Below are 26582 nucleotides of genomic sequence, written 5' to 3' on the forward strand. Positions count from 1 at the left end.
TTAGACAGTTTTTTGAAGAACTGTTGGGTGATGGGTTCACCATGAATTGATTTGTATTAACAATGAATTGACAGAGTAGGCCCTATTACAACACACTTCAACAATTAAACATTTGTTGAAAACATATTTGATAAATATTCACTTAATTACATGGATTACCTTCAATTTGAAGGTCAAATTGCTTCCATTTTTTTTTTCTAAATGTGTCTGAAGTGTTTTCTTCCCCTATGAATTTTATTCATTTTACTGCCTGCCTCTCCAATGGGACCATGTAGAAGGATTTTCTCTTTAAAAAAAGTGTCATTTCATGGACCCACTTGTGCTGATCTTCCAATCAGTTTTTTTTTTTTTTTAACTAAGCTTCTCTCCCTATATGAGGTAAGTTCTCATGAGTAAATAAATAATACAGCTCTGGACACTTGCAACCACAATTTCTACAACACACTCGTTCTATTAGTCTAATAAAAGTTGAACATTCTCCAGTTTATTCATATCAAAGCATAATACTGTAACAGTGGTTCCTTCACCTTCTGAATATAGCCCTCATTGCTCTAAAGCTTATTTTTATTGTTGTTGTTCTTGTTGTTTTTCTCTCTTCTCCCCTCTACCTCTCCCTAACAAGATTAGAGAGACAGTGATACCTTTTCTTCCCCGAGTTAATTACCTTTGAACACACCTACTACAGGAAGGAGATGTCTGCTGAGGCTCTGGGAAGTGAATATCTCCCAAAATAACAAGTTAATCCTAGCACACATGGAATGTAACTCTTGAAGAATTCATTTACAACCTCCTGTCCATCCTGATCAAAAGAGTCACAATCTTTGGGACATGAGTCCCCTGTGTTTCTCCTTTGCTAGCAAAGCAATATGTGTGCTTTTTACTTTTTCTCAAAACTGTCCTCCTTATTAAATTGGCATTGATTGGCATTGGAGACAGGGACCGAGCTTTTGATTACAACACAACATAACATATATTCCCTTTTCTACTAATTTTATGGCCAAGTGGAAGCAACTAAGCCCAATGTAATTAAAGTCCAAAATAGATCCCAATTTTAATTAAAAATCTGTTTATTAGGGGAAGATGAAAGACCATAAATGACAATTGAGATAGGCCAAAATATTTTCAATTTATTGTCCCTTAGTCTTAGAGTTGTTCATTTTTAAATATTATATGCAAAGAAATCCTCTCAATCTACAGAACTTTGAAAGATATATACCTCCTATTTCAAAAATCCACTTACCTGATATGGCAACTTCTGAACATGTGTTATTTCCAGAGATTGTATTATTTAGTTCATTACTGTCATCTTCAGCAGTGCCCCATCCCTCTATAGCTCACTGCACTGCAACCTGAGCTCCAGAAACCAAGTCTGAAGAGATTTCTATGTTCCCCTTCCCATAATGATCAGATAAGTATTTGTAGAAAGCATTTCTTTGCCAGAAAACAAACGAACAAACAACAACAACAACAACAAAACCCTGAAACACTACATGTACCAGGAAAAATTATTCTACAATTCTATACCTCCTTTTAATTTTAGCCATTATATTAAATCTCATCTCTTGAACTGCTTCTATGTCCTAATATCTTAACAGCTAAAAAAAAATCTAATAAGTTTTAAATAGTATTGTTGTAGGGACAGACGAGGTAAGGAACTGAATATCAGGAAACAGTTTTATTTGGCTGCAGCCAGGTTCAGAGGGCAGAGCTTTTGCTGTAATCAATCAATCCCCTGAACCCCGAGTTCAAGGAGTTTCAGAGTTTTATACCCAGCATGTAAGGGGAGGGGCTCAGAAGTTCACAGTGTGAATAAGTTCACATAAAAGCAGCTTTCTCTTTTACTGTTTTGGGCAGGTTAACCCTTCAAGGACAATACCTGAGAAGGGGAGAGCTTCTTCTCCCCTTTCTTTCCTCCCCCTGACAGCTGTTATTATGGAGCCGAATTGGTAACTTATCTTAAAAATGTAGACATCTCTGTGAAGCCCAGCTCAAGGCCAGAGGCCTTGTTTGCAAATTTCTACAAATTACTATACTGGATATGTTTTGAAAAACTAGTAAGGGGGTGTCCAGCAACTGGAGTGCTGGTATCTTCCCAGCCAGTGGCCAAGTAAAACAGGGCGACATGAAAATAAGAAGTTTATCTACTTGAACTCTTTTGCAGAGACTCTTTTTCTGATAGTCCTAAAATCAGCCATGGTGAAGACTTCTGGAGAAGCCCCGTTAAGGCTTTTCTGTGGAGAAAGGGAGTGCCACTTCAATATCAGGTATTGATAAAGGAAGAGGTGAAAGAGAAAAAGTCTGAAAGTTGTTCTGACTAAATAGAAATAATATGCTTCCCTTAAAGAATAGTTCTCCTCATCAGTACTTCAAGTCTCTCTCCTGATGTGTTAAGGGTCTTCAGTGATAAAGCACCATCTTTTCCTTCAAATGTTCTTTCAGTTGGGGGCCTAGCCTAAATGTTGACCCATAATAGTTCACCTAAGCATATGGAAGAGTACAAACACTATTTAGATAGTCCTAAACTCAAATCCCATACTGTTTTTTTTTATTAGAAGAATAATGAAACATATCACTAGCTTTCTAGTACCAGAAATTACAACTACTTAGAAATTAATTTTTATATAAAAAGGTGACAGCTTAAGTAAGACACACACACAAAAAGCATATTGTTGAGCACTGTTCTGTTTTCACATGAATGATTTTATTGAATTCTGACATGAATCATTTGTTAAATCTGATATTGCTGTTTAAAGATGAGAAAAACCAACTTAAAAATGTTTAGGAGACATGCTGAACATCATAGTCAGCCATCAGGGGTTTGGAATTTAAACATTTGTCTATCTGAAAAAAGAGATTTTTTCATTGAAACTTGGTGACTACAATGATGAAAAGGACATGTGATTAAATAGCAATCATCAAGTTGTAATGAAATGAATTCACTTCATGCACACTTTAGAATCTTTATTTCTATACTATAGTTCATTTTATATCAATCATGTCATCTGAAAATTAATTTCTTTGTCTCATTGAAGGAACTTGTTCAAGAATTTTTTCCTTGAAATGTTATCTGCTCTCAGTAAAATCAAATAGCACTTGGGAAGAAATATACAACCCAACAAACCAGCACTGGAAGCCAAGATTGAAAAAGTTTCCAAAGCCACCATGGTTTTGCCCTTGGTGCTCAGGTAGGTGGGTATGAAACAAATCCACACACTACAGAAGACCAGCATGCTGAATGTGATCAGTTTTGCCTCATTGAAACTGTCTGGTAGTCTCCTGGCCAGAAAAGCAATCATCAAGCTGAGAAGTGCCAGAAAACCCAAGTAACCCAGAACACAGTAGAAGGCAGCCGTGGATCCCTCATTACACTGCAGGATAATTTGGCCATATTCTGACTGTGCATCCATGTCAGGGAAAGGGGGAGAAGTTCCCAACCAGATTGTGCAGATGCACACTTGAATGAAGGAGCCACTGAAAACTATGGCATTGGAGAATCGGGTCACCATCCACATTTGAAATTTGCTCCGTGGGGTGACAGTTTTGAAGGCCACAACCACAATGAAGGTCTTTGCCAAAATAGCAGAAACAGCTACAGAAAAAACAACTCCAAAGAATGTTTGTCTCAGGATACAGGTGACTGGGCTGGGCCGACCAATAAACACCAAGGAGCAAAAGAAGCAGAGCATTAAGGCAACAAGGAGGAGGTAACTGAGGTTTCTGTTATTTGCTCTGACGATGGGTGTGTCTCGATATTGGATAAATAGTCCTAAAATCAAAGCAGTGAGGACAGAGAGACCAAGGGCCATGGAGACCAAGACAGCTCCTAGAGGGTCTTCATAGGACAAAAACATCATGATTTTGGGGAGACACTCATTCTTCTGCCTGTTTGGATATTCGTCCTCAGGACACTTGATACATTGGTCCATATCTGCAAGGGATGCAGATGGATTTGTTATGTTTCTTCAGTCATTTTACAAAAAAAAATGTATAAAATAAATACTCTTGAACAGAACTCTACTAGAACATTCACTTTGGAGGAGAGAACCTTATTAGTACATGCACAGATAGATTCACTGGAATAATGCATAATGTTGAAAAATATATGAATGAATAAATACCTTTCATCATGGGAGAGAAATTTATTACATATTTGGGTCCATGAAATTACCTGAACAATGAGAAAGAGTACAAAAATTTGGAAAAATGTTCCTGATGGAAAAGTACACATTATATGAAAAATATATGTTTTGTATGTGAGGGTAAAAGAGAACACTTAAGTTTTAATTTTGGAAGGAAAATTGAGATTTTAATATTTATTATCTATATTTTAAGAATTTTGATTTTTTATTATAATTTAATTTTCATAACCAGTTTACAAGGTATATATTATTATTTGACTACTTACTAAAGAACAATGCTGAATAGCTGAAATATTAAGCGTGATTTTGTGATGATAAAATATATTTATTTTGTTTAGCTTCTCAAAAAATTCACTGAAATTTTGACTAGAATTCAATTAAAATGGAAAAGTTTGACACTTAGTTTTCCATGTGGATTTATTTGGAAATGTTTTATCATTCAAGTTTTCTTTTATTTCAGGGAAAAAGTTAGTAATTATCTGTATACAATTTCTTTAAATGAAAAAAAAATATGTAGGGGCATATGCCTTGAAGAAATTTTGAAAAAAATGTAGTGAATATTCTATCCATTAAGGTTTTATTTCATTCACTTTGGAGGATAATTGGATATGACCCTTTTGAATTAGAAAAAAAAAAACTACATGTTAATTTTGGCTTTATATGCCACAAAAATTTACTGAAAATAGTGAAAAGCTTATTGAATTTTTTTATGATGTTGAGTTTCTTCCAAAAGAGTGGTAACAAATTTGTGGCTTTTAGGAACACGTTTTTTTTTTTTTTTTTTTTTTTTTGATCATTATCAAAACGTACTATTATTAGCTATCAGTTCCACTCATTCTTTTCTCACTTGCTTTCTTATATATTCCTTTAACATTAGAATCTAGCCATTGTAGTTTTTGAGAAGAAAAAACAAATAAATAGAAACAGATTCCCTTAGAGAAGTAAAGGTCAGAGGGATCTTTACATGGAAAGTATAATTTTCTTATCTAGTGACTTAAATGGGAAAGAACTTTGAGTTTCCATATTTTTACCCCAAAATATCTAAATTCAGATCTATATCTATACCTATATCTATCTCCAAACCAAAACATTTTTATAAATCTTGGCTTAGTGAAATTGCAGAGCTGAACTTCCACTCTTATATTCACTTTTGTAGCAATGAATTCTCCCATTCATTCATTTCCAATGCTGCTTCTATAAAAATAAACACAACTTTTCAATCTTTCTTTTAACACTACTCTCAATATCATTACCACAGAGTCAGTCTGAACGTGTTTGAATAGCTACTATGTACCCATCATTTAAGACCGCTACTATATGTAGGAAATGATGGTAAGTAATTGTTAATAAATAAGTAAATGTATGATGTGGTTTTAATTGAATCCCCTAAGAGATATGTCGAAACCCTAAAACCTGATACCTATGAAGGTGACCTTCTTGGAAATAGAGTCAATGGAAATGTATTCAAGTTAAAATGAAATGTCTGTAGTGGGCCCAAATCAGTATATCTGCTATTCTTTTTAATTTATGACTTTTTTATTAAAAAAGAAATTACCCTGTGAAGACAGACACACAAGAAGGACACTATGTGAAGAAAGAGGAAGAGAGTGGAGTGATGCAACTCTAAGAGCCCCCCCCAAGAATGGGTGGCCACCAGCAGGAGCTAGGAAGAAGTAAGAAAGGGATTTCCACCACAGGTTCCACAGGAAACAGCCCTGCTGAAACCTCAATTTTGTTCTTCTTGCATCTATAACTCTGAGTAAATAAATTTATGTTGCTGAAACAAGTCTCAATAGAAAATTTTTAAAATGATAGTTTTGAAAATGTTTCAAATGAGTCACTTATCCAATTTTCTAAGGCCATTTTCATTTTTAGAAATAAAAAAAACATATTAAGTAAGATTCACATTTAAGATTTAATGCTGCAACAAGTTTAGAAATAAAAGTAAAGAACATTGTATAATAAAAAAATTCAGTCAATATAACATCACCTTTGCTCCAACTATGCAACAAAAATTGGCAAAAATTACCATAAAAATAAATAAAATATTAAAACAAAAAGGAGACATACATCCATCATAAACACAAATGTTAATGTTTCTAGAAAAAAATAAATACAAAAAGAAATATGGAGAAAAGACATGGAATCACTGTAGGGTCAATTGTATGCCTGGTATTGTCCAGGCAAGTAACCATTGTAATGTGACTAAGTCTGAGGGAGTTGTTTTTTTATTTTTCTTTTTTAGTTGTAGATGGACACAATATCTTTATTTTTATTTGTTTATTTTATGTGGTTCTTGGGATTGAACCTCATGTGTGTGAGGCAAGTGCTCTACCACTGAGCAATGAACCCAGCCCCCAAAGGGAGTTTTTATATGACATGGGGAAAGAAGAATATGCATAAAGTCTGAGCTTACTATGGACCTGAGGTTGGGAGTTAAAAAACACAATGTTAAGATAACAATTGGGATTAGTTAGCATTGGTTCTTGGGATAAGTTAGCACTGGCTCTGTCCACGTACATGAAATAGCCAAAGCAATTCTAAACTAAAAAATCAATATTGGAGGCATCAGAATATTATACTCAATTATACTATAAAGCTATAGAGGCAAAAACTGCATGGTACTGGCATAAAAACAGGTATATAAACCAATGGCACAGAACAGAAAAAAGATAAACCCACAGATACACTCATCTGATCCTTGACAAAGGGGACAAAGAGATAAATCGGAAGAAACAATGTGCATCAATTGGTTCTAGGAAAACTGGCTATTTATATGTAGAAGAATGAAACTAGACCCTTAACTCTCACCATGCACAAAAGTCAACTCAGAATGGATCAAAGATCTAAGACAATGACCAACTCCTAAAAGAAAACATAGGGTCAACACTGCATCATATAGGCACAAACAATAATTTCTCAATAGGACCCTAAAACTCAGGAAATAAGGCCAAGGGTTAATAAACAGGATGACATCAAATTAAAAAGCCTCTGCACAGCAAATAAAACAATTAAGAATGTGAAGAAAGAACCTATAAAGAGGGAGAAAATCTTGCTAGCTGCTCTTCTGATAGAACATTACTATCCAGAATATATAAAGAACCACCAAAAACAAACAAACAAAAACCACCAAAACCCCCTCTAATAACCAAATTAATAAATGGGCAGTTAACTAAACATATATTTCTAAAATAAGTGAATAAAAATGATACAAATGGCTGAAAATGTGCACCTTAATTAGCAATTAGGGAAACAACAATGAGATTTCATCTCACTCCAGTCAGAATGGTACCCATCGAGAATACAAACAATAGTAAATACTGGAGAAGTTGTGAAGAAAAAGAAACACTTTTAGACTGTAGGTGGGATTAAAAATTAGTACAACCACTCTGGAAATTAGAGTGGAGGTTTCTCAAAAGGCTGTGAATGGAACGAGCATATGATCGATCTATACCATCCCTCAGTATTTAAATAAAGAATTTAAGTTTTCACACTCTAGTAATAAACGCATTCACATGTTTATAGCAGCACAATTCAAAATAGCCAATCTATGTAACCAGCATAGGTGTCTGTCAATAGATAAGTGGATAAAGAAAATGTGGCATATACAATGGAGTTTATCCAGGCAAAAAGAAGTATGAAATTATGTCATTTTCAGGAAAATGATTAACTCGAGAACATTAGTTAACTAAAATCAGCCAAATTCAGAAAGTTAAGGGTCATCTGTTGTCTCTCACATGTAAAAACTAGAGAGAAAACAGGAAAGAAAGACATAGGGTCTCATGAAAATTAAAGGAAGATCAGTTGGGTAGAGAAAAAGGAACAGGATGAGAGAAGAGACAAGGGAAAGGGGAAATATTGGAGAATGATATTGTCTAAATTATACTGTTATATTGTGTGAAAGTACAAATATGTAACAAAAATCCCATCATTGTGTACAACAGCAATGCACCAATAAAAATATGATGGAAATATCCTCAATATAATCTTGGTACAGAAATTCCCATTTTTACCTCTATAAGACCTGGTTCTATATAATGGGTTAGGGAGTCCAAGCAATGACAACTGCAATCTCCTAACCTACTTATGCACATATGTATTTTCTACCAATGTATTGAACATATTATTCTATTAACTTTGCCTTCTATTCTTTCTGTTGAGAATTTGAATGTAAGCTGGTTAATGGCTTAAATGTGAGGTGTCCCCCCAAAATGTTTTTCTCAGATAATGCAGGAATGTTCAGAGGTCACATAATTCAATTATGATATTAATAATTTAAATGGAATACTGGGTGGTAACTGTAGACAAGTAGGATGTGGCTGGAGGAGGGAGGTTACTGAGGGCATGTCATTAGGGATTACATCTTGTCCCCCTAACTTCACTCTGTCATTTGCTTTCTGACTGCCAAGAGTTGAGCAACTTTCCTTCACTACACCCTTCCTTCATTATGTTCTACTTTAACTTGAGCTTGGAACAATGGAAATAGTCAATCATGGGCCAAATCTCTGAAACCATGAAACACGATAACATTTTCATCTTGTAAATGGTTCTTATCAGGTATTTTGTTCATAGTGATGATAATCTGAATAATGTAAACTATAACCAATTGTTTTTTTATGCTATATATTTTATCTCTGGGTGCTTTTAAAACCTTTTAAATTTTTCTTTTGGATATTTTGTATTTAAGAATAATTTATGTTGATATTTTTAAAAACTTTTCTACATTTCTAATATTCTGGTTAATATATTAAAATATAGATGAAGTTGAATACATTTTAATATTTCATCAATTTTTGAAAATATTCTGGTGTTATCCCTTTAAATCTGTCTTTTCTTCATCATCTATATTTAGTCTTCCTGGAATCCATACCATCTTACTCTACTCTGCTAAATTTGCCTGTAAAACTGCATTTTGGATAATTGATTCAGTTGCACTTTCCCTGCACCAAATCCCATTTCTTTCCTGTCACATATACTGATAACTCATCCACGGACTTTTTAATCTACACATTTTTTCATACTGTTATATTGTGTGAAATTTGATATTTTTTGGTTATTTTAAAGTTTTAATAGAAAGCTATTTTATATTTTGTATATAATTATTTCACATTAATTCCTGAACATTCTAAGAGTCTAATTGAAGGATAGTTTTTCTAGAGAGAATAGGCATCTGTTTCTGGTGATAGCCAGGGGGTGCTATTAACCTGAACCTAAACTTAGCCAATTTCCACTCAGAAATTGGAGGGAAAAAATTTTGAAAGGGTAAGTTATTTTCTCTCAGTATTTAGGTTTATGAGTATGAAATTCTTATATTATTTATTCTTGACCCACATTTCATTGTATGCCATTTCACATTTAGAATAATTTTCAGAAATGCCTACTTGTTTCATTGGCAATCTCCCCATCTGGACAGGGAATACAGTCAAAACAACAAAATGGTTTTCCTTCAAGAGCTGTTTTCCTGAATCCAGGTGGACAACTTTGACTACAAACAGCTGAGGGAGTCTGTGTCAGAGATATGGGAAGAAGGAAAGTCAGTTGATTAGTAATATTTGGTAAGATCGTATAGTACAAGACTGTAGAACTTCTGTGTAACACAACTTAACCAAGAACAACTGAACTTTTGGAAAATATTTAACAACTGTAATGTTCACCTTACTGTGCCTCATCAGTCTTTTCAGTATAATATAGCTACAATGCTTAGAGACTTAAAAAAGTTTTAATGGGAACTAAAATATGGATATAATAGTTAAATCAAGTGAGAAATTATTAAATGCAGTTGAGGAGAGTATTTTTATGACCAAACAATTATTTTATGTCTCATCTAAGTCCCTCATTTTCGTTACCGATGTCATAAATCTTCTAGAATGTATGTAATGTAGAAAAATTGCTATATTGATATATTCTTACTATGTAGGAGCAGATCTATTTGAGCATGACAAGGACAGAAAATATGGTCTATTTCATTTAAAATAAATAGCTTCCACAGTGATTTTGAGGCCACAAAGTCCACATACTTTGTGTTCCAGCAAAGCAGAAAATAAGGAGAATCTCTACCTAGTGGAATTAGGAATTTAGTGATTACCTAAATCCTACTAGAGCATTTTGTTCTGATAAATATCACCATGGTCCCACCTTAGGATGCTTACCTCATTGAAGTGTTCACCCCATGTTATCAGCTTATCATTTAAGGAAAGGCGCTGAACACTGTTTGATTCAAAAACAAACTCTCCAACTTTCACATGGGCCTTAGTTCCATTCAGCAATGACTGATAATTGAAGATGTCAAGCTTGGTTGTTGAAATATTTTCATTCACAATTTTCTTCTTAACAAAACTTCTTTCAAGTTGGCATTTTTGCAGAAATTCATGGAGCTGAAAGTGAAAAGTGATTTTCAGAGGATGAATATCTAAAGCACAAAATAAGAATAAACCTAATTATTTCTACTGCCCCCTTTCTCTTTGGCTATTTATTCCAATAGATTTCTTTTTTAAAGTTTAAAAAAATTGTTCTAATTAGTTATGCATAACTATAGAGTGCATATTGACAAATCATACATAAATATAGTGTAACTTCTCATTCTTCTGATTGAACATGATGTAGAACTTCATCAGTAGTGTAGTAGTATATGCACATAAGGTAATAATGTTTGATTCATTCCACCATCTTTTCACCTTCATACCTCCCTTTCCCTCCACGACCTTCTATCTAATCCAAAGTGCCTAGAATTCTTTCATTAGTTGTTCTATCAAAAGTTACATAGGGATTAATATTCATCAGTTGTGCATCTTTAAACTTTACATATATTAACATACAGTTTTTTTTATAAAACTTGTGTTAGTTACTAATATTATCTCTATTTTACAAATTAGGATGCTGAATTTTTTGTCACACATCTAATCAGTCATGAAACCAGGATTCTTTAAGCACTTGCTCCTAATTCTAAAAGAAAAACTGGAAATTGAGATGATGAATTTTAAGCTTCATAAATAATGGTTCCTCAAGTTACACACTGCTATTCTTATACAAACATAAACCACTTAAAGTATAAGATATTAATGTCAATAAAATAGGATTTTTAATTCTTTAAGAATATAAGCCATAGTTTTCTGAATACATCCTTTGAACTTTATGTAACTTATTGCAAGTATCAGGGATATTTTCATAGAAACTTTTTGTTTTAAAATTATGTATTTTTGAAAGGAAAGCTGAACATTACTCTTATTTGTGTGTGTTATTTGTTTTTTTTTTTATTGGTTGTTCAAAACATTACAAAGCTCTTCACATATCATATGTCATACATTAGATTCAAGTGGGTTATGAACTCCCATTTTTACCCCAAATACAGATTGCAGAATCACATCGGTTACACATCCACATTTTTACATAATGCCATATTAGTAACGGTTGTATTCTGCTACCTTTCCTATCCTCTACTATCCCCCCTCCCCTCCCCTCCCATCTTCTTTCTCTACCCCATCTACTGTAATTCATTTCTCTCCTTGTTTTTTTTTCCTATTCCCCTCACAACCTCTTATATGTAATTTTGTATAACAATGAGGGTCTCCTTCCATTTCCATGCAATTTCCCTTTTCTCTCCCTTTCCCTCCCACCTCGTGTCTCTGTTTAATGTTAATCTTTTCCTCCTGCTCTTCCTCCCTGCTATGTTCTTAGTTGCTCTCATTATATCAAAGAAGACATTTGGCATTTGAAAATCAATAAGCTATTCTATACCAATTTAAATTTCTCAGGATGTTTCAACTAGAAAGTTTACAGAATGCCTTAAAATGACCTGTTTATTGCCAATTATTTTTAAGTGATTTATTCTTTCACATTAATTTATGATATTTCATTTCATAGAGGATTTATATTAAAGTATACATTGAAATTTTATAAGAAAGGCTCTAAAATTAATATCCAGATTATTATCCACTTAAGTCAAAATTTATAGAAAGTAACTATTATAGAGTAGTAATTAGATGATGCAAAGAGAGCGATAGAGGTATAGATTATTTGGGAATAATACATAACACCAAGAGAATGTGTGTGTTACAAAAAAATAAATGCAGTTGGAGAAAAAACTTTCACATTTGTAGTGCATCTGCTAAACAATATGAAAATTATGCATCTAATATACATTAAATGTATGAACTAGTCAAAAGAACAAAACTAAAATTATTTAATAAAAATAAAAAATGGGGGAATTGAAATTATTACAAATTTTGAAGACAAATATCGATAATGCACTTCTTGTCCCATCCAAAGATGCAAACCATTTGTACGGTTGGGATTAATTATCAGTATTTTAAAAATAAAGAAATATATACAAAATAAAGTATCTTTCCTCTAATGTAAAACAATGCAAAGTTCATGTATCAAGAAAAAGAAAAGGCAATCTATGGCCCCTCGCCCAAAGAAAACATTAGAATGGACTATTGCTACCTGCCATGGATGAGGAGCCACACTTGCACCACTGTCAAGTGATTCTTCTTCCAATCTGAGTGACAGTTCTTCATGAAGTGCCTTGGCAATGACATGCACAGCGCCATAGACATTGTAACTCTGGGGTGATGTATTCATATCCCAAACATGCAGACCTCGAGTTTCCAGGGTGCCATTTTGTTCACATTTACTCAATTCCCTGATTCCATGTTGATCCAAATATGGACATTCAAATAGTATAGACCACACATCCTGGATAAAGATGTCCTGGGGATATTTTGCAGGCTGAACATTTTTGAGAAAACCCTCAAAACCAGGAATCTCATCCATGTGTACTGAAAATGATAATCCTCCACCAAAATATGTATAACTTAGCTTTTGTCCAAATGGTGATATAGTTATATCCCAATAAGAAGTTGTGACCCAGACATTACCAAATATAATATTGCAAAAGATTTTATACACAAATCTCAGAAGAGAATATGTGTCTCCAAAAACTACAGTGACATTTGAAAATGTAAATCTTTCCACAAAAATTTGGTTATTAATAGTATCCGTGGCAGGAAACTCTGGAATTCTTTCTGCAAATGCAACACAGAGTCCACTGTTGATCATTTCTTGTGTCATGTCCCTAAGGAACATTTCTCCCCTGATGTCATCTGGAACCACAAGGCCAACCCAGATCCAACCAAAGTGCATCATTAGTTGAATAAATCCCTGATATAGAGCTGTAGGGTTCATGGGAAATTGGTAGAGAGACTGGAAATGGACTCTGTCCCTGAGGCTGTAGTCAAATGGACCATAGCTGATCTATACAGAGCACAAAGTTACAATTTATACAAATTAATGATGTTTATTCACAAATGATTTAATTTATTTCATCTCTTTCAGGTACTATGAAATAGAATTTGTGATTAATTAAGTTCACTAAGAAATACCACTTAACTGTATGTCAATTATTACTAACACTACTTACATTATATGTACCTTTCCCTTTTTTTAAAAAAAATATATCTTTAAAAAGCACCAAAAGTTTTTATTAGTTTCACTAGATATTACTAGATATATCCACAAAGATATTTTTTCAACTTCAGAATTTCCCATGACCTTTCTTCACCTACACTTTTGAGCCACTGAAATAAAGAAATGCTATCATTCTAGATTTTTAAGTTGAAGTCATAAATAAATTATCAAATTTATTGAGAAAGAAAAGTACATTAAGCATTTTACAATTCATGAGAAAAAGAAATGTATGAAATTTTACAAGTCCCTACACCTCTCTCCTAGTCTTATTATACATAACCCATTATCCCAAAATGAAAAAAAGTCTAATTATTTTCCCCTCACTTCATAAAACATTGCTTTTCATCCATTTGTACTATTTATCTTTTCTCATGTGGCTACCTTTCTTCATAAAGTTCTTCAATTGAGTTGTGTAGACGGCTGTTCCTATGTGTCTCGAGTGTTGTCTTTAACCCGCTCTATGAAGTATGTTGACCATTCTCAAGCTTTGAAAAATGAAGTCACTGATTACCTAATCTGCTAAATCAAATGATAAATCATCAGAACTTAATTTACTTTATCTACCATTGATGTAGCACAATTGATCATACGCTTTTTCTTGAAACATGCTTCTAATTTAGTTACCAGGATTGCATTTCCATAATTAATTTCCAGGATATGACATTATCACTCTATTTTACTGAATCTTCCATATCTCCTCAAAGTCAATAAACAGAGGACTCAATGACTCAGACTCAGATCTTTTCCCTTTCTCCACAAATATACATTCTCTAAATAATCTCCTAAATTTACATGATCACCATAAAAATTTAACCCAAAACCTAGATCCATGTATCCAACGGCTCAAGAGGCATCTACACTTGAGTGCTTAACAGACCCTTCACATTTATCAGTTCAAAATCATGATTGTTCAACACAGATGCTCATTAAATGCTTGTAACTATGTGAATGGATGCTTTAAATATTTCTGAGAAAAGAAGAGAAAAAGAAATAATAAAAGCATAAAGATAAGCATCTACTTTGAGGAAGAAAGCAGAAAGCATTAGTAAAGCAATTTTTAATAGATGTACAAAATAAGTAATTTTAATAGATGAATAACATTATGCTATTTTTTGTTTTCTTTTTTAAATATTTTTTTTAGTTGTCAATGGACCTTTATTTTATTAATTTATATGTGGTGCTGAGGATCAAACCCAGGGCCTCACACATGCTAGGCAAGTGCTCTACCACTGAGCCACAATCTCAGCCTCTTTTGTTGTCTTTTGAACTTGATTATGGATGTATGTGGCTAACAGAAATATATTTATGTTTAATATTTTCCTTCAATAAATTGCAGAACAACTTTTAAATTATTAATTATAAACATAAGTATTTAAATTTTGTGTGACCAAAAAAAAAACCCCACTTAGTTTCTTAAATACATTTTGAAAGATTGCATTTGCTTATAAGGAAAGGGTAAAAAGAAAGATTTTAAAACCAATGAGAACAAAAAAATTCCCTTCCCACTATTACATAACCAAAGGTGAGTTTGTAAAGACACAAAAAATGAAATATAATTAACTGATAAGCATAAGAAGTAAAAATAAAACAGAAAAAAACCCCACTAATACCTAAATTTCATTGACAAAGTTTTTAACAATTACTCTAGCAATATTAAAAGGGTAATAACTGAGATACTCATGCACTATAACTGGAAGATGTTTCTAAATAGCAATTTTTTAACCAATAGAAACATGAATTAATTTGACTGAAAGCAATGAGAAAAACATTTATAGAAAGTTATCACTGATGTATATGTACGTGTGTGTGTGTATATATATATATATATACACACACACATATATATATATGCACTTTGAAAAACAAGAATGTGAATTGAAATACATTTCATAATAGAGGAGAATTGAAGACAACCTAAATGCCTGATCATAAATCAGCTAAATAACTTTTATAGAAAGAAATATTAGATTTCAATTTAAACTTAAATTGAAGGAAAGTGATGATAGGTTAAATATGTTCATAGCATTAGTACATCTTAAAACATTAAAGACAACATGTGAACTGAGTGCCACCTTCCCAATATATTTATGATGCTTTCTCATTCTATACAAAAATTAGTCTCCATGCTAACAGCAACAATTACTAAAAAGATAGTTTCTTTGGCTGGGGAGATTATCTATTATTGTTAATTAATCTGCATGTTTTTCTACATTTTAAGGTTTTCAAATGCTAATTTTATTTTACACAGGCAATTTTTGTTGTAAATAAATATATTTTAGAGAATAAAAGATAATTAAAGTGTACATTTTTAAGAAGTCCTACACCTTTCCTAAGAATAATTTTGAGTTTTTGGCATATATTATTATGTTTAATATCAAAAGTCAGAATTTTTCATTTACCTGGGGTACATTGTAGAGACTGAGTACCTGAGAACTCTGAGCTGTTATTTGTGTTGAAACACCTCCAACAACAGCCACCAACTTGTTTCTCTTCTCAGATCTACAGTCATAATTAGGAATTGGAGGACTCTTTCCTGAAAGCAAAGACATGGAACTCTTCACTGCCTTCGTCTCAATAAAGTCAACATTGAAGAGATGGAATCCCAGAGACATATTGAACAATATATTCAGGTCCTTGTTGATTTTCTCTATTGCAAAAACCATGGCCAGCAGGTGCTGATAATGCTTAGTTAGATCCCTAGTAGGCAAAGGTAGAAAGAGAGCTTACTGAATTTTTTTCTAGAAGAGATAAAAATCAAAGAATGCCCACATACAAAGAATACACATAATAATCAAAGAAATAAATGAGATATCATACTGAAAATGTTGAGAAATTTGATGCCTAAAAATATCAGATTGAGAGTACATAAAATTTAAAATTTGACTTTTTTGTTGTACAGGTTGTGACTGAGTGAGTACAGTGAATCCAGAAGAAAATGACCAGCATTAAATTCAGTTATTCTACTTTGGAAAACAGGACAAATTTTGGGAAAAAAAATAGTTTACTAGATTACTTATGGCAATATGCAAAGCAAACCAATTCAAATGGATATAGGTTAATAAAAATTCTCAAAACCATGTCTTTTACCTTTATTCAAAGAAAAGTAAATCTCAACTATAGAGTGCTTTTTAGATCTTCTTAAGCACTTAAGAGAAGTCATACACTTACATATAAACATTTTCTTGTATATAGACATTATCTTTAAATCCAAATCTGGTGTTATCATCGGTCACTCTTAGGGAAAAGAGTCCACCAATAATGAAATCCCCATCTTGATAGTAGCCAGGAGAAGCAGGTACATTTAGTGAAAGAAGAGAATTTTCTTCCTGAGATACAAAGATGATCATGACCAGCAGAGGAAAATCAAGAGATAATTTCATATTAAAATTGATAAATATTAATATAGTTGATTAAACCTTAGAAATGTACTCTATTAAAAAACTTGTCAAGAACTGATAATGGTAAGAGTACTTGAACAGACTGTGTTCAAAACAAATGTTTTCCTCCAATCAGTGTGGGGAAAGTTTATAAAGTATTTGCCTTGACCTGAGGCAAATGTAAGCATCCCCTTGTTTTCTGGGAGTATGTTCAACTTGCACCTGCTCAGCCTCAATTCATGTCCCCTTTGGTAGAATTAGTGCAAGTCTCCAAGGGGTCATAAGTCTCTCAATTTCACACCTGGTTCCTGTCATTCAATTAAAAACAAATTTAAAACATAAAAAACAAATAGGAATTTTGTATCCTCAGTGGGTTCAGAATAACTAGAGATGCCAAGATAAATATGGCACATTCTATACTAGAAGTATGTTTCCATGAGTAAAGCAGCTTCATCCAATGCTGTTTTCAAACATTTAATGAGGTAGGAAGTCATAGATGCCAGGGAAGAGGGTATCAAAGGGTTCATTCAATTTAAGATGTTTCACTTGACTCTTAATTATTTAACACTTGTGCAACCTTAAACAAAAGAGAAATTATGCACTATGTATCTTTACAGAAACAATACGAAGCATTTTTATATATATATATAAAAAAAACTATTGTGGATCATTTCAGAGCCACCTATTTAGGAGATGGATTTCTAACTTTTAAAATGTACTTACTTATTGGGTACAATAAATATTTTGATATATGTATTCAGCACGGAATGATTGGCTTTTCAACTCCCATATAGTCTTTCTCAAGCAGTGGGATTATTTCAAAATGATTTACTCCATGAAGAAGGCATCAAGGGAATGTTAACAACTGAAAAATGACTATTATTTGTGAACAACTCTGTTTATACATAGGTTTAAATCTTATAAAATGTCTTTGTAAGCACAAGTTCAAATGTTTAAGAGATATCACATTTATTTTCTTCAAATTAAGTTAAATAAATTCTCAACTCTTATCTGCCAGTTTGCAAGAAACCCCATTTTATAAACTACCAAGAAGAGAGTAATAACATTTTAGAATTGCACAATTGCTTGGAACACTAAGAAAAGCCCACACTATTTTTAGTTCTTTTTGATTTCTGTTAATTACCATCCAAGCCAGGTGCTTGATGATCTCTGAATTATCACTCTGCTGATTTTGATCTAAATTTGAGTAAAAGCATCTGTTAAAGCTGTCAATTCCCATACTAACTGTCCAGCTCCTCCAAAATCACTCTCCAATTCTCCAGGGTATATGTTAAAATATCAACAAATGGTAACACATGCATTATTTTATCAGTATGTGGAAAGAGTGAATACCATGTTGTATTTATCCATGTTTTTGATAATTCTCAGAAATTTTAAATTTTCAGAATATTAAAGTGAAAAATACATGTATTCATACATGTAAATTTAGAGAACAAACTACCAATTGTGAAAAAAAAATTCTCTCAGTATTTCTGAAATAAATTTTAAATTGCTTTATGATTTTAAATTTTCCCTTTACTTCCATAGATCTCTTATTGGAAATGGGTGATAAATATGAAAGACAGGACAATGAAAAAGTACTCATTTTAGTAATGATAGAAATGAGAGAAGGAGTGTGGAGATGAGAGACAGGGAGTAGAAAAAGAGGCTGGGGGGAGGAAAAGAGAGATAGAGAAATATTAGGTGACTCTATATCATACTGAAAAGCTTGTTGACTTGAGTTCAGGGAGAGCTACCAGACTGCTGTTTCTACTTTTCTGTGATGTCCTGGGTCACTTTGCTTTTTTGAAACTCAATTTCTTTGTCCTTAAAGTGTATATTAGGAAGAGGGGTCAACTACTACAGGACTGTCAATGTTTTATCTGATTAATTTACAGTGAACTTGATAAATGAGACACTGAAGAGAGAGGAGAGAGACAAGAAAAACAGAGGGGTAGAAGGGATAAAAGGGAGAAAACGATAAACAAAGAAAAGAAACCTTAAAATTATGAAAGTACTTTTTAAATTTTTTTTGATTGGGAGACATAGAAAAAGAGAGATTGTGTACCTGATTTCATGAGTCACAGTCCTGAAATTTGTAATGTGGTATACCAGTGGTTTTTAACTGGTGTCCTCAGACCAGAAGCTTCAGCAGACACTAAAAACATATTGGTTCCAAATGACCTTTCCTGAATTCTTAACTGGGAGCCAGGGAACAGAAAGTGAGTAGCAATATGTCTACCAAGTGCTTCTGATGCAGCTGGAGTTTGAAAATTTCTCAGTACAGATGAAGTGAATATAAAGATGCAAGGATAAATAAGACTCTTGAAATCTCCTTTGTATCTTGATTCAGGAAGTTTGACTGTTTGCATTTGTGTTTGAACAGAAGGGAGATGCTTCTGACAGACATTCTTTTGAACTGTGGGTTGCCTTGCAGGAAATTTAAAATATCTATAGACAGAAGCAAAATGATAGAGGTCAGAAGCTTGAATCTACATAAAGAGTGCCAGAAAAGGAATGAGGGAAGGTAAAAAAAAATGTTTTCATTGTCTAAAGCCAGGAATTGTATATACTGAGACCCTCCCTATCAATAAATAAATTAATTACTTAAATAAAAGACATGGCTTCACCTTTGAAGGTAGTTTTGGACTAGTATCTGAGGAGCTATCTGTCTTCAGAGAGGTATTCAGTTTTGATCCATAAGAAACTCAAAATCAAAATAAAAATGTTCAAATATAGGTATAAAGTCTTAATTTTGATCTTCTCTTCAGTTCCAACTATAGGAAATAGTTTGAAGAGAAAACTATGGCAAAATAAAAACTATATATTTTTGTGAAATTAAAATAATGTAGAGCAAATAAAATACATTGTATGAAAAGTTTTTAGAGTTAAAGTTGTGATTGGAAAAATAAAAATGCAAATATAAATTCATGTCTAATAAATACATGCAAAAATTCATGCTACTAAATCAGGAAATGTAAATTTATCTAGCAATAAAATAACTTTTTTTTCTATTAGAATTGAAATGTTTAAATTGAATGAAACTTCCAGAAAAGATAATGAAGATTGGGCACATTCATAAAATGTTTAAAGGAACATAAATTTGTATATCAGGCTTGCAAATTAAATATGGTACATATATTATTTTAACTGAATATTTTGTATTTTGTAAGTTTATTCCACAAAATGAAGTACCAGTATATCAGGAAAGATTTTAAAGTCCTATTGTAAAATTGTGTCAAAATATAACTTCAGGGCTAGGGTGTAGCTCGGCAGTGGAGCTACCTAGCATGTGTAAGGCCATGGGTTCAATCCCTAGTGCCTGTAAAGAAAAAAAAAAAAAAAACAAAAGAAAAAAATAAAAAGAGTAAATAAAATTAAAAAATAAAAACCTGTAAGGATGATGCACTAAAATACATAAAATATATACAAATGTATTAATATATATTATAAACATATATAACCTCAAAATTACTATTTTAATGTTGTTGATAGTATTATAGTCAGAGACTAATACCTGCCCCCCAAACAAACAATTTTATAAAAACATTAAAAACAAAAAAGTGTTCACAAAATTGTTAGTAACATTAATAGCTTTTCAATGAAGTTTCATTATATGTGTTCTGTTTGCAACGTTATCTTGGGAAAGTTCCATATTACATTTATTGCAATTTATTATCTCAGTTGATTAACAAAATAAAATGTTATTTTATGCATATATTTGAATTCCAATTCAATTTTTTCTCTCATGAGACAAATGTAGGAATACAATATGTGAAATGTAATAAGTAGTATTTAAAAAAACTTAAGATTACCATTAATATAGAAGTATGTAACAGAGATTTTATTCAATAAAATAGTTTATTTACTATATAAAATGTTCACTCTAAGATTCAATTTTTGCTCATTCCTGACATTTTGAATTATTTCCCAATGCTTATACTTTGATTTTTCTTCTCAGTATATTTACCATTCACAAATTTTACAGAGAATTTTTTTCTTTATTATTTATTGTCTCTCTCTATTAGTCAAGTATCTTAAGCGAAACAGGACCAATTAGCTCTAGAGGTATGGATAGATACATAGCTACATACACACACATATATATACATATGTACATAAATACATACATTCATAGATACATAGACAGTAGATACCTAAAAGTAATTTTATTGTAAAGAAATGTTATTATCATATAAAAACTCTCACAGACACACCCAGCTAAGCTTTCCATGATCCAATCAAGTTTACCCACAAAAAACTCGTCATGCTATGTTCATATTCATGCTTACATAATACCACTATCTAGATTCCCTAAGATTTTGACATTGTTAACATTCTGACAACACTCTTGACTTTTATCTTGGAAATCCTAAGATCTCTTCTGAGAGGAATATTTTTTTCAAATTTAAGTCAGAACACACTTAGAGGTTCAATTCCTCTAGAGTTTGAGGCACAATCCAGGATTTTGATTGAGGGCAGCATGGGCAATAGAGATTACCATTTAAAAAGTTAAGTTGAATTAATTCAAACTACATTATATACTCTTTTGTCCAAATCACAGATTTTCCCCCTAGTTTTAGTGTAGCAAAAAGCTAATCCTTACAAATGCATATTCTCTGTTTAGAATGCCATAATTCCTAACAGAGAAATTCTCAACAGACTTTCTACCAATGATTTCAAAATCCATTGATGATTCTTGCCAGATAGCATTACTAAAATTGTAAATTGATATAAAACCATGATTTTCTAGTCCTGTCATTCCTTTTTATATTGATTCACTAGAATTCTTCTCTAAAGAAGAGCTCCCTAGTTCTCTCCTCATTTTCTGATATTTTCAGGAACATTAGTGAATTGTAGCTTCTCTTTTTTTCCTGAATTTAATGTTTTGTAATTTATTATTGACTTTTTGTTCTCCTTAAATATTCCCAACTGGAGCAAGTACAACTTTCTACATATTTCACAAGTCTTTTTCAGACTTTGAAAAATGCCTTGCATTCCAGAAAAGAATATTAAAGGTGGACCTGATTTGATTTGTGCCTTTCCTCTTGCAGACTTGGAATCAATCATTTCCCAAGAGCCTCTCATTCACTTTAGTGAGAAATGGTGTATAAGAGTCACTATCTAAGGACTATGTGTCTTGTAGCCATCCATGAATCACAGGCCTTTCTTCTTTATTTTTTAATTTTTATTCTTTCTTGGCAACAGGACACTTTGCCACTGAGCCATGTCCCTATCCCTTTTTATTTTTTTATTTTAAGACAAAATCTCACTAAGTTGCTTAGGGCCTTGCTAAGTTGCTGAGGCTGGCCTCAAACTTGTAATCCTTCTATCTCAGCCTCCCAAGTTGCTGGAATCATAGGTGTGCACCATTACCCCTGGCTTTTCTTCATTTTTAACAACTTTTTTATATCAAATATTTATTTATGGTATTTTAGAAAATACTTGACTCCAATTTTCTCACTTGTCTTTCATTAATGCTTAGTGTGTGTGATGGGGGGCATAGTATATTATGTAGCACTTGTATTTCCATTTATACTTAGTCATATTTGAGATCTCAGACTTGGGTTATATAAAATTCACCTATGATTTATTTTTTGTACTTATATGATTTTCTTATAGACATTTAGATTTCTTATCAATTTGAAGTTTGTGCTTTAGATCTATACATTCAATTTCACCATTTTTCCAAATGAATATTTATTCCATCTTTGTTAATTCTGTACTTTGAGATGGCACTTTAAAATTCTATGTATTTATATTCTTTCTGAGTTTTTATTTATGTCATGTGTTTATGTGTATATTTTGATGTAGTACTATAGTATTTTTCAGGTTTACTGAGGCATAATTGACAAGTAAATATTTTATGTACACAAGGTGAACAATATAATGTTTCAGTATACATATATTTGGTGAAGTGACTAACACAATAAAGCTTGTTAGCTATCAACATCATATATGTACACATATACACACAAACACACAAGCAGATTTTACATATTTTGTGCATTACAGTTATATTTAATATTGAGATTATTTTTTTAGATAACTATACACACATAGAATATAATTTGAGTTTTTTCAATTTCCAGTACTTTGTTTTCCCCTCCCCTTCTCTCTCTCTTTTTTTCCCTTCCTTCTACTCTGTGTGTCTTTCCCCTATTTATTTATTTTAAATTGGTGCTTTGTATATATATATATATATATATATATGAAAATCACTGTGGTATATTATATGTTAATTGTCTGTTCTCTTCAATTTCATTCTATATTTCCTCCCTTTTCTCTTTATATATCCCTTTACTTCTATCCTATTCCTTTTCTTAAATGATCTTCCTATTTTCATGGGATGCCATCTCCCCTCTTCCCTTTGTTTCCATATTGTGCTCTCGCTTTCACATGAGGGAGAACATCTGACCTTTGACTTTCGGAGTCTAGCTTATTTCACTTAACGTGATAATATAAGTGCTATTAATTTTTTTTTTCATTTACTTCTTTATGGTTGAGTAAAAACCTGCATTGTGTGTGTGTGATGTGTGTGTGTGTGTGTGTGTGTGTATATAATATTTTCTTTACAATTCCATCTGTGTATAAGCACCAAGGCTGGTTTCATACCCTGGCTATTGTGAATTATGACACTGTAAAAATTGATGTGCCTGTAACTATTTTATATTGATTATAATTCTTTTGAGTAAATACCAAGAACTGTCATCACTGATGGTTATGGTTGTTCCATTTCTAGTCTTTTGAGGAATCTCTATACCGCTTTCCAAAGTGGTTGTACTAATTTGAAGTTTCACCAATAATGCATGAGCATGTCTTTTCTCCACATCCTCACTAGCAATTCTTATCTTTTCTGTCCTTCATGATTGCCATTGTAAGTAGAGTAAGGTGAAATCTCAATGTAGTTTTGATTTGTGTTTCCATACATGCAAACTATGTGGAACATTTTTTTCGTATATTGGTTGGACATTTCTTAAATGTTTCAACATTTAAGAAAGAACTGTTTAATTCCTTAGCTCATTTATTGATGTTTTTATGTTAACTTTTTTGCGTGCTCCATAAATTGTGGCTATAGATTCCTATCAGAGGAATAGTTGCAAATATTTTCTCCCATTCTGTAGGCTCTCACCTCTCTCTCACCTAACACTCTTAATAATTATTTTGTTATGCAGAAGTGTTTTTTTTTAATTTTTATTTTTTTGCATTTCTACTTATTGATTCTTGATTTTATTTCTTGAACTTTGGGGTCTTGTTAAGGATGTTGGTACTACACCAGTGTGTTGCATTGTTGACACTGTTTTCTTCTAGCTGCTGCAAACTTTCTGATATAATTCCTAGGTCTTAAATCCACTTTCAGTTGACTTTTGCAAACTGTGAAATATAATGACCTATTTTTATTTTTCCACATATGGATATCTAATTTTCTCACCATCAAAAAAGGCTATATTTTCTCCAACATATATTTTTGTCACCTTTGTTAAGTATCAGAGGTCAGCATTTATGTGGATTTGTCCTAGGTCTTCTGTTCTATTCCATGGTCTCTATGTCAACTCAAGAATCAACTCTTTGTTGCATTAATATTTTATATCATTTTTATTCTAAATTTTATTAACTTTTGCTCTGATTTAAATTAATTTGAGTCTTCTACTGACTTTGGAATTAGTTTGTTCTTATTTTTCTGAAACCTTGATGTGTAACATTACATAATTTATTTGGAATCTTTTTATTTTTTTAATGTCAACATTCAATGCTATCATCTTTTCTGTTAGACCTGCCTTAATAGTGTCCCAGAAATTTATTACATTGTATTTCTGTTTTCTCTTTTGTTGTTCTAATTAGTTATACATGACAGCAGAATGCATTTTGACTCATTATACACAAATGGAGCACAACTTTTCATTTCTCTAGTTGTACATGAGGTAGAGTTACATCATGTACCCCATCGTACATGTACCCCAAAAGTACATGTATCTAGGGTAATGATGCCCATTTCTTTCCACCATGTTTCTTACTCCCACACCTCCTCCCTACTCCTCCATCCCCTTTGCCCAATGCAAAGTTCCACCATTCTTCCCATGGCCCCCTCCCATTATGGATCAGCATTCACTTATCCAACAGACAATTTGGCTTTTTTTTTTTTTTTAGGAATGGTTACTTTGCTTAGCATAGTATTCTCCAACTCCATCCATTTATCTGCAAATGCCATAATTTTATTCTATTTTATTGCTTAGTAATATCCCATTGTCTCTATATACCACAGTTTCTTCAGTTCATCTATTGAAGGGCATCTAGGTTGTTTCCACAGTTTAGCTATTATGAATTGAGCTTCTATAAACAGTGATGTGGCTGGGTCACTGTAGTATGCTGATTTAAAGTCCTTTGGGTATAGACCAGAGTATGATAGCTGTGTCAAGTGGTGCTTCCCTTCCAAGTTTTCTAAGCAATCTCCATACCGCTTTCCAGAGTGATTGAATCAATTTACATTCCCACCAGCAATGTAAGAGTGTACCTTTCCTACAACATTCTTTTTTTTAAAATTTTTTATTGTTGGTTGTTCAAAACATTACATAGTTCTTGATATATCATATTTCACACTTTGATTCAAGTGGGTTATGAGCTCCCATTTTTACCCCATATACAGATTGCAGAATCACATCAGTTACACATCCATTGATTTACATATTGCCATACTAGTATCTGTTGTGTTCTGCTGCCTTTCCTATCCTCTACTATCCCCCCTCCCCTCCCCTCCCCTCCCCTCTTCTCTCTCTGCCCCCTCTACTGTCATTCATTTGTCCCCCTTGTATTATTTTTCCCTTTCCCCTCACTTCCTCTTGTATGTACTTTTGTATAACCCTGAGGGTCTCCTTCCATTTCCATGCAATTTCCCTTCTCTCTCCCTTTCCCTCCCACCTCTCATCCCTGTTTAATGTTCATCTTCTTCTCATGCTCTTTGTCCCTACTCTGTTCTTAGTTACTCTCTTTATATCAAAGAAGACATTTGGCATTTGTTTTTTAGGGATTGGCTAGCTTCACTTAGCATAATCTGCTCTAATGCCATCCATTTCCCTGTAAATTCTATGATTTTGTCATTTTTCAATGCAGAGTAATACTCCATTGTGTATAAATGCCACATTTTTTTTTTTTTATCCATTCGTCTATTGAAGTGCATCTAGGTTGGTTCCACAGTCTTGCTATTGTGAATTGTGCTGCTATGAACATCGATGTAGCAGTGTCCCTGTAGCATGCTCTTTTTAGGTCTTTAGGGAATAGACCGAGAAGGGGAATAGCTGGGTCAAATGGTGGCTCCATTCCCAGCTTTCCAAGAAATCTCCATACTGCTTTCCAAATTGGCTGCACCAATTTGCAGTCCCACCAGCAATGTACAAGTGTACCCATTTCCCCACATCCTCGCCAGCACTTGTTGTTATTTGACTTCATAATGGCTGCCAATCTTACTGGAGTGAGATGGTATCTTAGGGTGGTTTTGATTTGCATTTCTCTGACTGCTAGAGATGGTGAGCATTTTTTCATGTACTTGTTGATTGATTGTATGTCCTCCTCTGAGAAGTGTCTGTTCAGTTCCTTGGCCCATTTG

General features: G+C 32.7%; 1 protein-coding gene across 1 annotated transcript; it reads right to left on the reverse strand.

Moving 5' to 3' along the window:
- Positions 1 to 3023: 3023 nt before the first annotated feature.
- On the reverse strand, positions 3024 to 16984 carry LOC114104820 (vomeronasal type-2 receptor 26-like). Its single transcript, XM_027951058.2, has 6 exons — positions 16773 to 16984; positions 16004 to 16301; positions 12582 to 13391; positions 10289 to 10513; positions 9521 to 9644; positions 3024 to 3928 (listed from the first exon to the last, which is right to left on the reverse strand). The coding sequence occupies exons 1-6, from the start codon at positions 16982 to 16984 to the stop codon at positions 3024 to 3026; spliced, it is 2574 nt and encodes an 857-aa protein (XP_027806859.2).
- Between the last annotated feature and the right edge of the window lie 9598 nt (positions 16985 to 26582).

Source organism: Marmota flaviventris, chromosome 3 (genome assembly GCF_047511675.1).
Source record: "Marmota flaviventris isolate mMarFla1 chromosome 3, mMarFla1.hap1, whole genome shotgun sequence".
Classification (NCBI taxonomy): domain Eukaryota; kingdom Metazoa; phylum Chordata; class Mammalia; order Rodentia; family Sciuridae; genus Marmota; species Marmota flaviventris.

What these genes read in the sequence shown, in the direction of transcription:
- LOC114104820 (XM_027951058.2), bottom strand. Translation starts at nt 16,984, where the DNA reads ATGAAATTATCTCTTGATTTTCCTCTGCTGGTCATGATCATCTTTGTA. An exon ending in TGGCTCCTCATCCATGGCAG is followed by an intron (nt 10,514 to 12,581) that starts GTAGCAATAGTC and finishes TTTCACTTTCAG; the next exon opens with CTCCATGAATTTCTGCAAAA. An exon ending in GGGGTGAACACTTCAATGAG is followed by an intron (nt 9,645 to 10,288) that starts GTAAGCATCCTA and finishes TCTCTGACACAG; the next exon opens with ACTCCCTCAGCTGTTTGTAG.